Below are 13,857 nucleotides of genomic sequence, written 5' to 3'. Positions count from 1 at the left end.
CAGACATCTGCGTAAGTCTAATAGAACATGGTCTTTGAGATACCCTGTCCTTTTGGGCTGGCCCCTGGAGGTCAGGTGGGATATTCTAGAGCATATTAAATGGCACTATACCTATGTTAAACAATTGAATCAAGGCCTAGCTATTTATTTTGAAGTAAAATGAATTGCTGTCTAGGGTTCATTGCCTGCTCACCAGATCTCCATTAGCTTTTATGAGAGATTGGACACAATTTTATATGCCAGCGTCATTTAGATACCCAGTTTTGGATCTGAATCCTACCAGTGAGGTCTTTCATCCATGTGATGTTTAGTAACACCTCAAACCTTAAGATTGACTGTATGCTCTAATTGAGGTTTTGTTAATCTTACATCCCCGAGTTGTTGGATTTCTTTTAGTTTTAGGGCCTTTGAACTATTTCAGCTCAGTAACTCAACTGTTATTTACGGTACCAAACTTCAGCAGTTTTACAACAATATCATTGCTTGTATTTTGCTTCAAAGAACTCAAAATAATGTGTGTTGATCTTCCATGCCTTTAAAAAAAAGAAAATATGCATTATATCTTTTGTTGATATAAAATATAACATGTATGCATTTAAATATATTTTAGTTGTGTAAATTAGGTAGAGATTGTGCTAAAAATCAGATCTCTTAATTTGTATTTTGGAGTGCATCTATGGCAAATTTCTACGAATGGGTGGTATGTTTGCCAAGCATTTCTCTACTGTTACTAGTTTGGGAATGTCTTTTCTAACTTTGAAGAATTCTGTGTTTTCAGAACTTGGAAAGCTGTAATTTAAATCTCCAGATGCTCTTAGTTCTATTAGGCCATCTCCTCCCTTAGTTGCATGTGAATAGCTCAAGTGTAGAATATTGTTTTAAAGGTTGGCTTTGAGCTGACGTGTATAAAACATTTGAAAGCTTTTCATAATAGTTAAGTATATGAAATAAATAAAAAACACAAAAGAACAGTTTTAGCTTTAATATGCCCACAGTGTTTACTAGCAAGCAAACACTAGTATTTACCTGATGATAATTTTAGCCTGTTGTGTTAAAATAATAGCTTTAAAACATACCTTGTATAATATGTAGCAGGCGCTTTTCACTGTAACTGTTGGCCAAGGGAGAAACGACTCCCCAGCTCTCGCACCTTGCAGTGGTTTGGCCCAAAGATGTGGGCGATGCAGATGATCAGGGTACCTGTGGAATTTGTTGGCACCACTGGGAGCACCAGGACATCCTGCACAGCCATTTGAGCTGTTAGCTTCACCACTTTCCAAACCAAGTTGTGTGCCTGCAGGATGAAAGGAGAGGAGAAATCTTTTTGCATTTTGCAAGTGCTTTGGAGAAACTCTGAAACATGGTTATGATGTAAGGATTTACTGGAGCAGAAGATGGACAAAATATACCTAGATCATGCAAAAACATTATTGAACGCAACTTTTTAAAAGCAGTGATATTTCACTTTTGTTAGAATTAAACTCTTATTTATATATATATATATATATATAAATATAACACACATCGTGTTTACATATCTGTGATATGTCCAGGGAAAAGGGAGAAAATGAGCTAGTAACTCATGCACGGACTTAAAGTGCTGTCAGCCTTTCACATTTTAATGTAACCTCACACAGCCTTTATTTTAATGTAGTGATTTTGATGGAATTCTTTGCTGGTAATAAATAGTAAGATTGCTAAGAAAATAAATATGCTTTTTGTTTTCATTTGTTTTCTTGTGTGTCTAGTTTCTGTATAGGTCTTCCATCTCTTGTTTCTTCCTCGTGGGGTGGGATGGCGGGAGTGGATATGAGAGTAGTTCAGATTAAACTTAAATCTATGTATGGGGTATAATGCAATTGTTTAGTATGTTCTGTTTAAGTTATCCATTGCTCACTTAATAAGATACAGACTATTTTGTTAAATTACATTCTGCAGAAAATGGTAGAGCTTTTTCTTAAGCCTGTACTAGGAATAATGTCAAATGAAAAACTTATTTTTGTATCAGATATGATTATATGAAAGCACATCCTTCTGAGAAAATGCATCTAGCAGTGGTTGCCTGTGGTGAGAGACTGGAGGAGACCGTTACTATGTTGAGATCAGCCATTATCTTCAGCATCAAACCTCTCCAGTTTCATATTTTTGCTGAGGACCAATTGCATGAGAGTTTCAAAGATATAGTAAGTACCCATGACATTTATTTAATCAATTTTTAGTACAATTGGAGTAATGCCTAACGGTTTCTCTACTACTTGGGTAGTAGTTGTTGAACATAGTGGCAGAAATACAGGGTTCTAAGAAAACATTGAGGTCCTTCACAATGTTCAATGGGGATTTTTTTTTTTCCTTCTGAATCAGCCTTACATTGTTTGAACAAAAGGAAACCTTGGTTTGTGAAGATGTTAGATGTGGTTGTCTAATCTTAGCGACTTCCAGTTTATTAATATAATGTTGACGGGAGTGACAGCATTAGAAGCTGACTGGTATATAGCTGTGGAAGATTTTCCTATTTTAGTGCTTAAAATGTCATACTTTGAGTAATTACGGCAAAATTGGGTAAGGCTAATTTGAATTGAGAAAGACTTCATTGATGTTTCTCCTGTGGAAACTAATGGGGAAAAAATGTTTGATGTATTTACTTTTTGTAAATAATAATTACTTTACTTGCACTTGTGTATGTGCTCTGATATGACGTGTTTTATTCATACTGTCCTGCAGATGCCACTTTTTATTCAAGTATTTTAAGTAGTTGACGGATTTTTGTAGTTCAGGGAGCATTTCTGCTTTGGAAGAGAGGTGTTGCAGTGGTATTCAATTATTAATTTAAATGGGAAGTGATTTCTCTTTCATAATAAAATTGAATGCAAGTAATTTTTTCTGTGATCTTTTCATCTAGCTTGATGACTTACCATATGAAGGAAAAATTAATTACACATTATATCCAATAACATTTCCAACTGAGAGTGCGACAGAATGGAAGAAATTGTTTAAACCATGTGCTTCACAAAGGCTGTTCTTGCCAGTAAGTTTCTTCTGCTATTGGACAGCACAGAAGTCTGTGTATCAAGCTATCTTTGTTAATCTAATTTTTGCTTAGTTTTAAATAAAGGACTACTACTCATAAAAGTCACTCTTGTGACCTTCTTAAGAAAAAAAATCCTCTGAAATTACCATTTTTCTGTGGCACTTTGGAATAAAATTCCTTTTCTCACTTCCTGCGTTATGGCACTATATACTTAGCGCTGTAGGTTATGTCATCCTCTTAGAGGTATGAAGGATTTATCACATGTCTCTTCATTTATTTGGAAAGTTTCTTGCTTTCCAAGGTCTGAGAAATGTCAGGAGAATAAATCAAGAAATAGCCTGTTGTTACCAGAGTGTTTTGTATAGCCTTTTCTTTGCTAATCTAAGATTCTTCAGAAATCATACTTCAGGCTAGATGAATTGTAGCAGTGGCAGGTATCTCCCAAATACTGTCACTTCTTGGGGATCCTTACATTTCTCCCATTGTTTGAATAGATGTATAGCAAAGCAAGGGGAAGACGCAGGAAGGTAGGAGCTTTTTTTATTCCAATGTTTCACCGGGCCCACAAGCTACTCCTGAGAACCCCAGGATATAAAATACAGACTTCGTGTTACTTTCCTATGTAAAACCTGTTTCACCCTACAAAACTTCTTCAAAATGGGACAAAGGGAAATAATATCAAATTCCTGGCTGTGAGCCATCAGTCTAACATGAACGAATTTGCATGCGACCAAAACGTATTAAAATGTGTAAACTGCAGTAACTTCTGTTTTATGAAGAGAAGTTCAATAAAACTGTTTTCTTTTAAACTTTTTTTTTCCTCACAGTTAATCCTCAAAAACGTGGATTCACTGCTGTATGTTGATACTGACATCCTGTTCTTGAGACCTGTTGATGATATTTGGTCTTTTCTGAGAAAGTTCAACTCCACCCAGATTGCTGCAATGGCACCAGAACACGAAGAACCTCGTATCGGGTGGTACAATCGCTTTGCTCGGCATCCCTATTATGGAGTAACTGGAATAAATTCTGGAGTCATGTTAATGAATATGACACGTATCAGAAGAAAGTATTTCAAGGTATGTATGTTGTCTTTGTTGCAATTTTTGTTTTTCTACAACTTTTAATTCCAATCCTGTTTGAAATCCACCTGGGACAGTATTTTTCAAGACATTTTTCTTGTAACTGGAATGATGATCTAAAAATAAGCTGTGTCTAAAATGGTATCTAACTTCTATTTTTTTAAAATGTCATTCACTGCAAGGCTTGAAATTCTTGCATTGTAAGTCTGTTTGTTTTATTTTTCTTTAGTTCTGCAATATCATGTGACTGGATACAGTCTGTTGCTATAAATTACATTTCTCAGTAGATAGTCTACTATTCTTTCGTCACTGCAGAGATCCTCAGAAAACAGTTTATGTATACAGTAAACTAACTTTAAAATTGTGTGTATGAAGTAATATGACCAGGAGGTGGTGCTAAAGCATTTAGTAACTTATTTTAACTGTACTATTTGTAAATTTTGATCTTTGAAATTGTAACCAGGTGATGATCAACTTAAGTACCTTTTGGTTTACTTTGCAGTCTTAATTTCTATAGAGAAATAACTTCATTTAAGTCCTAACGCAGCATGTGCAGCAACAGAAGCGGTTGTTGCTTCACAGATTTTTCCGATATGCTTCAAATACAAATACAGAAGCAGTATTGTGTGATTATGCTAGGGGAAAAAGTACTTCTCTCTGTTCTACTTTATTTTTATTAAATCTGCATTGAAATAAGGCGTTTGGTTAGGAAAAATAAGCCTACAGCCAAAAACTATGGGAAGGTACAGCCTTAAGAGTGGCAATATAAATTTGCAGTACCTGTTACCTTTTTCACCCATTTCCAATTTAAGAAGTGTTTGGCTTCCATCTTAACATGCTTGCAATGCCTTGTTATGGAAATACAGGGAACTTGAGAAAAATAAGGAATAGACTGCCTCGGCTGTAGTTAAAGTATAAAGTTACTGTAGCTGTAACTTTCCCAGCTCTAACTGTAACTGCAGATACCTGTCTTGCTTGATACAGAAGTAAAAAAATAAAAAATAAAAAATAAAAAGATGTCTACCAGGTCTACTTGGCTATGGTGCCTAATGGTTCCTGGTCCTAATATCTTTATCTTTTCTGTGTTTTATGAAACTGCGTGCAGGTATATGCTATAAATAGAGGCACTGCATACATACTCATGTGTACACATACTTGTACAAGCACATGTGAATATAGTGTGATCATTCCACAGTGCATAGCTGGAGATAAGACTAAAACTGGATAAAGAAGCTTCAGGTGTTTTGTGCCTGCCTGGTGTCATCTTTGCAATGCAGCAGTTAGGAGATAGGATGTAGAATATGCAAGAATATTTAGGAGATGGAAGAGGTAATGTCATGTGACTTTTTATATTTGTATGCATATAGTGGATTTATATACGTTTGGTGGACGTAATCTTTCTGGATTTCAGTCAGGGCTTTGATATTGTCCCTCGCAGCATCCTTCTGGACAAACTGATGAACTGTGAGATGAACAGGTTCATGCTACACGGGGTGATAACTCCAGATAGTGTGTACAAAGGAGAGGTTTGTGGATATGTTTAGACAAAAACAGAGAGTCAATAAGACCTAAGTCATTATATACAATTTTTGTGACCACTCAGTATTGCTTAAGGCTGTAGTTCTGAGAAATGTGGTAAGCCAGTGCAGAAGCTAATTCCTTCTTGAAGGAAGGTTACCATCTCTTTTCAGCAGCTTTTCACTGCTTTTCTTGCTTGCTTTGTCCTTGCCTCTGTTGTTTGTTGGACCCTTCCATGATCCAACTAAATTTGGTAACAGGTGAGAAAAGAAATCCTTCTGCTGGTTTAGTTAAGTAAATCAGTGCTGTCACCAAAAAAAAATAATAAAAAAATTAAATAATAAAATAACCAAGTGTTAGGCACTACAGTGCTAACACAAGAACAGGATGGAGTCATGTAACCATAAGGAAGAGAACTCGCTCTCATATAGCATTAATGAAATTATAAATTGGTCAATGGTTTGTGGAACTACACTTACAGTTTCTTTAGATATTACTTTACGATTGAGTATGTTTCCTCAACTTTATATCCTCCTACAAGTATTAAGAGGAAGATGACCATACGTTGTTCCAGACAAAATGTGATAGCTCTTCTGACTTCAGGCTTAGCCAGACAGAAGTCTTTTGGGACACAATTCAGTAATGATCAAACTAATTAAAGCAAAGCATATAATCCAAAAACACTTAAGATACCATCTTAAGATTCCACTTAAGATACCATCTTAACATTCTTATGGATATTTTGCTTGTACTTCTGATCTTACACGTTTTGTTCCACTCAAAAAAGCTGACATTTGGAGGGTTCATAGAACTTGTCTGTATCAGATTGGTGGTATCACAGAGTACCACAGAATTTTATTTTTTTGGTAAACCTCTCTAACCTTGTTTCTAATTTGTTGGATATTGGAGATATGGTTTATATTCTCAAATCCTTTAAGGATGATCTTAGTTATTTATTTCATATTTACTTGAGTAACTTTTGAAATGTAATTCTATTATCAGTTCTGATCAAGCTCGAGCATTCTGCTTCTCACTCTGACCTCACTTTTTACAGAAGGAGGTTATGTAACTGTTCAAGTAATTTCTCCTCCTCAGTGATTCCTACACTGGTTTCATTACACATCAGGTTTAATAAATTAATATTTAATTATTTTCTATTTATGCAAAGGTTACCGAAACATTAGAATTTCCAATTCTTATATCTAATAACACTATCTGTCAAGTAGTATTGCTTCTAGACGTCTGGCGATATGATTTATTCTTACCTGCTTTTTATCTCCTTGGGATATACTCTGCATTTCATTGCCATTAAAACTATACAAGCTAAATGAAAATCATGTGAATTAATGGTTTTAACAATATTAAGTAATATTATGGGTTTCTCTAAAACTATTTTTTTTTGCTTCTTTATACTCTTATCATAGTTATTCTGGTAATGGAATTAAATTAGCTCACGGTTGTTGATTCTTAGCATTGAGTACAAGTTCAAACCTTAGGTCAATATTCTGTGGATGGCAAAGTCCATGTGAGGGACTAATCACTGTGCTTCAGTCTAATTGATTTGCTTTTGAAGGGTTTCAGCCTGGTATTTGGTCTGAGTTTTCTTTTGTTTAATCACATTGCACTGAGCCTAATGATAATTCTCGATAGAGACAAATTATCTTGTGCATTTCTTATGCCTGCTATTGTCAAATACCTGCAAGCAATCATAGTCATTTTTTAAGGGCAGAAGGGACCGCAATATCATTCTGTTTGGCTTCTTACATAATATAACCTATAGATCTTTTTTTGTATTAATTCCTGTCTGAAATCTGATAGCATTTCTATTTTAGTATACATTTCTGAAAGCCCTTCATATTTGATGGCTGAAATGATTTGAGGAAAGGCTAAAAGCTGAACTGCTAATGTTTCTCCTTTCTAGTCTGTCAGTGGAAAGCTTGTAGGGGAAGGTCTTTGGTATAATTCTAAAACTGAATGTTGTATCCCAGGTAGTCTTTTCTGTTTCGTAATGTGGTGGTTTTGTATTCAAATTCCAAACAATACTGGAGTTTTCTTTTTTTTTTTTTTTTTAATGACTTGATTAGAAAGAATCATGACTATAATCCTGTACTCATTCAGGATTCTTCTCCCTTTGAGACCTATTGTTACTCTATCCTCAATCTCCAAACTCAAGTAGAAAGTACAGAGTGAGCAGCCTTGTTCCTTTTTTGTTGTAGTTGAGCTTAAAGGTGGTGTAAAGATATGAAATTAGCTTTAGAATATGTAACTTTTTATACCGCAAATAATAACTTCTTGTGGTAATCTGGAGCTCAGCGTAGGCCAGCTCACTCCAAGTAGCACCTCCTGAGCTAAGCATTAGAAGAACTTTTTCTTTTCCTTTGAGCTATGATTTTGCTTAATCAACAATTTGGGAAATTAGCAACAGCTGTTGGTTTAGAGTCATGCTGCCTTTTGCAAGAGAAAAGTTGTGCCTTTGCTGTGGAAGTTGAAGTTCAGTAACTAAAAAAAACTCAATGAAAATTCTTTCAAAACCTTTGAAGGATGTATGTGGTTTTATACCTTGCTTTATAGCTAGTCTTTTTAGCTGCGTTTGGAATTATTTAATAACTTTTATATTGATCATTTTGAAACTTTTAAAGGCAGCTTTAAAACCTGTGTATGCTATCAGTTTGTGATAAAGATGGAGAAAGCGTGAAATCTGAAGTGTGGAGATTTAAACAGTGCCCATCTACTTGGCACACATCTATTAAAATCTGGTTTTGTGTTAGATTCTACTGCTGTATAAAACAACAAAACAACAACACAAAAAAACCTTGCTGTTTCTTAGAAGTAATAGTTTAAGATGTTTTAGAGGAAGATTTTAAGACAATTTAATATGGAATAGTAGGAAATGTGTATAGTTTTGCTTATCGTAAGTTAATTAAACGAGAAATAAAGTATATTGGAAATGTCCATAACTGTGTTTTCCCTAAATGTGGTCATTTAAAAAATAAATAAATGTATAAACACGTATAAAACGTTTGAGACTTGTAGCTTTGGAAAGCAAATTACAAATTCTATTGGGCATTTCTTTCTTCGTAGGTATAGTTATCTTGAATGCATAAATGTTGTTCTTTGTTTAACAGAACGACATGACAACAGTCCGGTTACAGTGGGGAGAAATTCTTATGCCTCTGCTAAAGAAGTACAAATTAAACATAACATGGGGTGATCAGGATCTACTGAACATTATGTTTTTTCACAATCCAGGTAAATCCACATTAATTTTAAGTCTAGCATAACAAAGTTGATTTTTTGTTTGACATTTAAAAAATGAGAAAAATAGTTTTAGCAGACTTTTCAGTGGAAATGTGCAAGAGACTTTTCTTTTTTTTTCCTTTTCTAAAAAACTTTTTTCTAAGTTGAGAAATAAAATTGAAGCTTGCTAGAGTTTGACTTGTTTTAAAACAGCTGTACAGAAATTCATGAAGTACTATTAACAAAAAAAAAATAATAATAAAAAAAAAAAAAACAGAAAAATGAATGCATCTCCTGAAAAAATGTTGATACTTAATCCAGAGCTTGCTTTTTTTTTTTTTTTTTTTTTTTTTCAGAAAGTCTGTATGTCTTTCCTTGCCAATGGAATTATCGGCCTGACCACTGCATTTATGGAAGCAATTGTAAGGAAGCTGAAGAAGAAGGTATATTTATTCTTCATGGAAACAGAGGTGTTTACCATGATGATAAACAACCAACATTTAGGGCTGTCTATGAAGCAATAAAAAATGTAAGTGTGTCCAGCATTTTACTTTGTACGAAGTTATTTTGTATGTATTTTATCTACAATGCTGCATGTACTTTATTGGTTTGGTTGATACCTTCCTTGCAACAAAGTAATGTTTTTCCTCTTTGAAGTATTTTTTTAAGCATTTCACCAGTTTGTGGTTTACTGTTTGGATAGAATTCCAGTTTATTCATCTTGTGACTAACATCATCTGAAATAGTGTGGGCTATATCTAGGTTAGGATTCTAAAATGTTACCTGTAACTGTAATGTTTGAAAAACTTTTTTTCCCGTTCATTTACTAAGTATGTTTAGTGAACTGTTTGTACAGGCATGTGGAGATTGCCCTAAGCTTTATTTTTCTGGAGATTTTAGAAAACAGAAAGAACCCTTTTTCCTCCCAAAGTTTTTATACGCTTGCTGCAACATTTTAACATTTAATTTGCATGGTAGAAAATACTTTTTTTTCAATGATTTTTTTCACCTTTTCTAGAGATTTCAGTGTATTAATATGTTGCTGTTCCTTTAAATAGTAAATGCAACAACTTCTTTTCATTCTGCAAATAAGTCATCTAATAAACTATTTATCACTACATTGGTATACTCACTGAAGAGCTGTAAAATTTAGTACTGATGCACATTTTAATGTAGCAGGCTATTGTGTGCATATAACCTTCAGAAATCAATAGTATATTTTAATGGTGCTTTATCACGTGTTGTCATATGGATATAAAAATGAGAAAAAGTACTTATGGGGGTCTGAGAATACATCGCAGGGAAAGTGAATGTGTTTCCATAAAAATAAGATTTCTTTGTTTCCTTTGAGCATTGTCAAAAACAGAAGAAAAAAATATTTGTTTTTATTTATAATGCCATTTGCTTTATGTATATGTCACAGAAAGTGTATAGAACACTGCTGATCCAGTGGTAATAAGGTGAACAAAATTGTTACTTTGAAATGCTGTTTAGCTTTTCATTTTTTTATTTAAAAAATATGGCACTATAGTATTAATGACTTCTTTATTTCATGTCCGTGTTAAACATAGTATGTGTTTAACCATCATTCAATTTAATGAAACTTTCTGCTTTCAGTAGTACTACTTGCTTGTCATACTGTTGTTTCATGATAATTTGATAAGTTGTACTCCTTAAATTTTAAGTCGTTCAGGAAAGTTGCTGGTCAACAAAGAAATAACTAGAAATCATTTTAGATTTGAAATTTTTTAATTTTAAAAGGTAATTTTAGACATCCTCCATGCTTATGGAATTCATTTGCTTATTTTAAAACAAAAGTTCGCTTGTTAGGCATGCTATTGAAATCATTTGAGAATATTTATATACCTCAGATATCATTTTTCAAATAGTTCTCAGAAGAGTTCTTTGAAGATCTTTTTTTATTGGTTATTAAATGTTTTAAAGGCCTTTTAATAAAATCGTTTAGTAGCTCTGAAAAATGACAGTGTTCTATAATTAACTTAAATGTTTTCTTATCTTTACAGTATACGTTTGGAGATGATCTAGTTCATTCCCTGTTGCGGCCCCTAGAACTGGAGTTACAGAAAACAATGCATACATACTGTGGAAGAGTATACAAAGTGTTCATAAAGCAGCTAAAGAAAAGCATAAGGGACTTGTCTGTCAGAAGATCAAAGGGAAGGTGATTCTAACTGCAAGCTCTTAAATCAAGAGACTGAATTAACATACTGGTCAAAAGGTGCAACAGTTCTAATGTGGCTTGAATCGGCTCTTAATGTGCCCAGATAAGAGTTTACTAGAATACGTAAAAATGAAGAAAATATTAATGTAATGAAGAACCGTGACTTTTTCTGCAAAGGTGATTTTTGGCTCTTTTGAAGTTTAATCACTGCTAGTGTTTATCTTGGATCTGATGATTTGGGTGATACTGACTTCTAAGGTCAGTAGTTTTAGTCTGCTTAATTCAGTTATCTCTAATGATCAAACAAACAAGGGAGAGGTGAAGATGGCTCAATTTGGAAGTGTACCTCATTGTCTAAAATCCTGTTAAACTGTGAATGTAGCAATAACCAAGTCAGCAGCACTAACTTCACTTTAAAGGTGTGAGCACAAAGTTGTTTACAAGTGCAGAAAATACTCTGTTTTCAAAGAAATGTGATATTAATCATTGACAATCTGTGTGCCTTTATGTTCATCTCTTACATGTTGGAATCCTGTTTTGACAATCTTGTTTTGCTTATTGTAGATGTAAACTGCACACTATAAATAGGATTTTCTGAGACATGGATAGTATGTGATACTAGTTTTCTCTATCTGTAGATATTGAGACTTTTAAAAATATAACAGCATTTGTTTTAGTATTGTTGAGCCATCTATCCCAAATGATATATCCCAGTTGAGGGGGTTTATATTTTAGCAACAATTCAATATGAAGTTATTTTTCTTACAACACTTTTTAAAACTTAAATGGTTTTGCAGCTTTATAGGATGTTTTGGAAGTAGAAAAAATGGTGGAAAGCTGCCTCTGTTGTATTTTTATACTAAGAATCATTACTTGATGATTGTTACAGAGTATTTAGTACCTAAAATTGAAGAACTGTAGTAAAAGTTCTGATATTTCATCAGATTGTATATTAGATAGTTTTTTTTTTTTTGAGATATATCCTGCATATTTTTTAATAACATGGCTTTAAAATAGTTTTGGGCCAGACCCTTGACTGTATGCATTAATGTCAATAAGGTGATACTGATTTACAACAGATAAGGATTAGGCTTTCTTTAGATATATTAGTGAAAAAAACATGTTCTGTTTATGTAATCAAATTCCTTTTTAGAGAGAAGCATGAAGAAAAAGGCTGACTTGTAATGTTACAGTAAAATATTTAAACATGCATGGTATGAAATGTATTTGTAAAGTATATTTGAACTGAACTTGGATGAACTGAGATGAAGTCTTCATAAAGTAAGTTTTCAGATTCCAGAAGATTCAGATTCCTGCGTGGTGAACCTTGGAGGATCCACTCACTGACTTGCACCTTCATCCCAACTACATTTGAGAAGTTTAATTTTTGTGGCTGTTTCTTTGCCAAAGGCAGACTGGCTCTGAATCTCAGATCCATGTGAGCTGAGCTGGATGAATGCTTTAGCAGTACAGAAGCACACTCCATTGTAAGCAGAGTTTGTATTCTGCTCCTAATCTCCCTGCTGGCTCAGGGTGTAAATTTGTGTGATGGTAAACAGAAAGTCTGCTGCGCATGTAGTTACTGTTTCTTTTCCTTGTTATATGTAATCTTTCGAAGTCTGAAACTCTAGAAATCCATGTGAAGGTGAATACTGTTATTGTCTGATTTTACAGCATGCAATACATTATTTTTTTACATAAATACTGATTTTATATCAAGCTGTCTTCAGTTTCGTTTTTTCACTTGTACTGTGTTTGTGTTTACAAATTCTTTCCTTTGGCCTGTTTTTTTCTGCATTTTTTCAGAAACTTTCAGTTTGGAGTTGATTTTTAGTATGGTGTATGCATGTGAAGACACTGCTTAAAACCCAGTGAACTATTTTAGAAAAAAAAAGTGTAATGTGAACATTAGCAGCAACCTTTCCAGTTAAATTTCAGTTCATGGGATTAGAGTAAAAAGGTTAATATTGGAATTTATCATAGAATAAAAAATCTTACTTGGTTCTTATTTCAAGACACATTTACTTAGCATTTTATAAATAGCAAGAAAATACTGGCATATACCATTGACTTTGTGTACATATATAAATTTAAGCTTCTCACCCTCAACTCTTCATTCCCAAGTAACTCACACAAACAGTTTAGAAAACTTTAAAACAAAACAAACAAACAAAAAAAACCATACACCAAAGTGCTGAGTAGCTTCCATAAGTACCTCTCCAGAGTATTTGTTTTTGAATATGAATATCTTTGTAATTCTATAATCACTATTAAGTTTAGAAAAATGATCTACCTTGAAACACAAATCTGATTTACAGAGAAAGCCATTGGAGACAGTAATAATGAAGACAAAAAAAAAAAAACAAGTACTATGGTAGGAAACTAGCTGTACTCTGAAGCATTTCAATGCTTGGTTTCTAAAGTTATATACATATAAATGTATAAACTTAAATTTAGTCTGTAAATCTATGTTGCTGCCTAGTTCTAGAAACTTTTTTTTTTTTTGCAGACATGGTAAATAACTGAATAGGGCCATATGAATTATAGAATTTTAGAAATCCCATTTTTATTCTATTATAATATTTAATGCTGATAGGTTTTATTGAAAAATGTAAACATGCACATTCAGGTTAAATTAAGATAGATCTATCTTCATAGTGTTTGATTTCTCTTTTGACTTGTTACCATTATTAAATCTATATTTAGAAGGGGTCACAGTCTCATGGTAGAAGAGTTCTGTTTGAAGATGTGTTCTCATTTATATGAAATCCTATCTATCTTTGTAGGTGGCATGAAATGCCAGCTATCCA

At 33.5% G+C, this 13,857-nt stretch overlaps 1 protein-coding gene across 5 annotated transcripts in view; it reads left to right on the top strand.

Moving 5' to 3' along the window:
• The window catches only part of GXYLT1 (glucoside xylosyltransferase 1), a 36,150-nt gene extending 23,384 nt beyond the window's left edge, over positions 1-12,766 (top strand). For all 5 annotated transcript variants that reach the window (XM_080574526.1, XM_080574523.1, XM_080574524.1 and 2 more), the window contains 6 exons: positions 2,009-2,183; positions 2,900-3,025; positions 3,856-4,107; positions 8,754-8,877; positions 9,222-9,394; positions 10,890-12,766. In XM_080574526.1, the coding sequence (XP_080430652.1) occupies positions 2,009-2,183; positions 2,900-3,025; positions 3,856-4,107; positions 8,754-8,877; positions 9,222-9,394; positions 10,890-11,051 (1,012 nt within the window). In that variant the 3' untranslated portion in view covers positions 11,052-12,766. The remainder of the gene's footprint in view (positions 1-2,008; positions 2,184-2,899; positions 3,026-3,855; positions 4,108-8,753; positions 8,878-9,221; positions 9,395-10,889) is intronic.
• The last annotated feature ends 1,091 nt before the right edge of the window (positions 12,767-13,857 follow it).

Source organism: Anser brachyrhynchus (genome assembly GCF_964034855.1).
Source record: "Anser brachyrhynchus genome assembly, chromosome: 1".
NCBI classification, from domain to species: Eukaryota; Metazoa; Chordata; class Aves; order Anseriformes; family Anatidae; genus Anser; species Anser brachyrhynchus.
The sequence above is the reverse complement of the archived record's forward strand: the minus strand, read 5'-3'. Positions and strand labels throughout refer to the sequence as shown.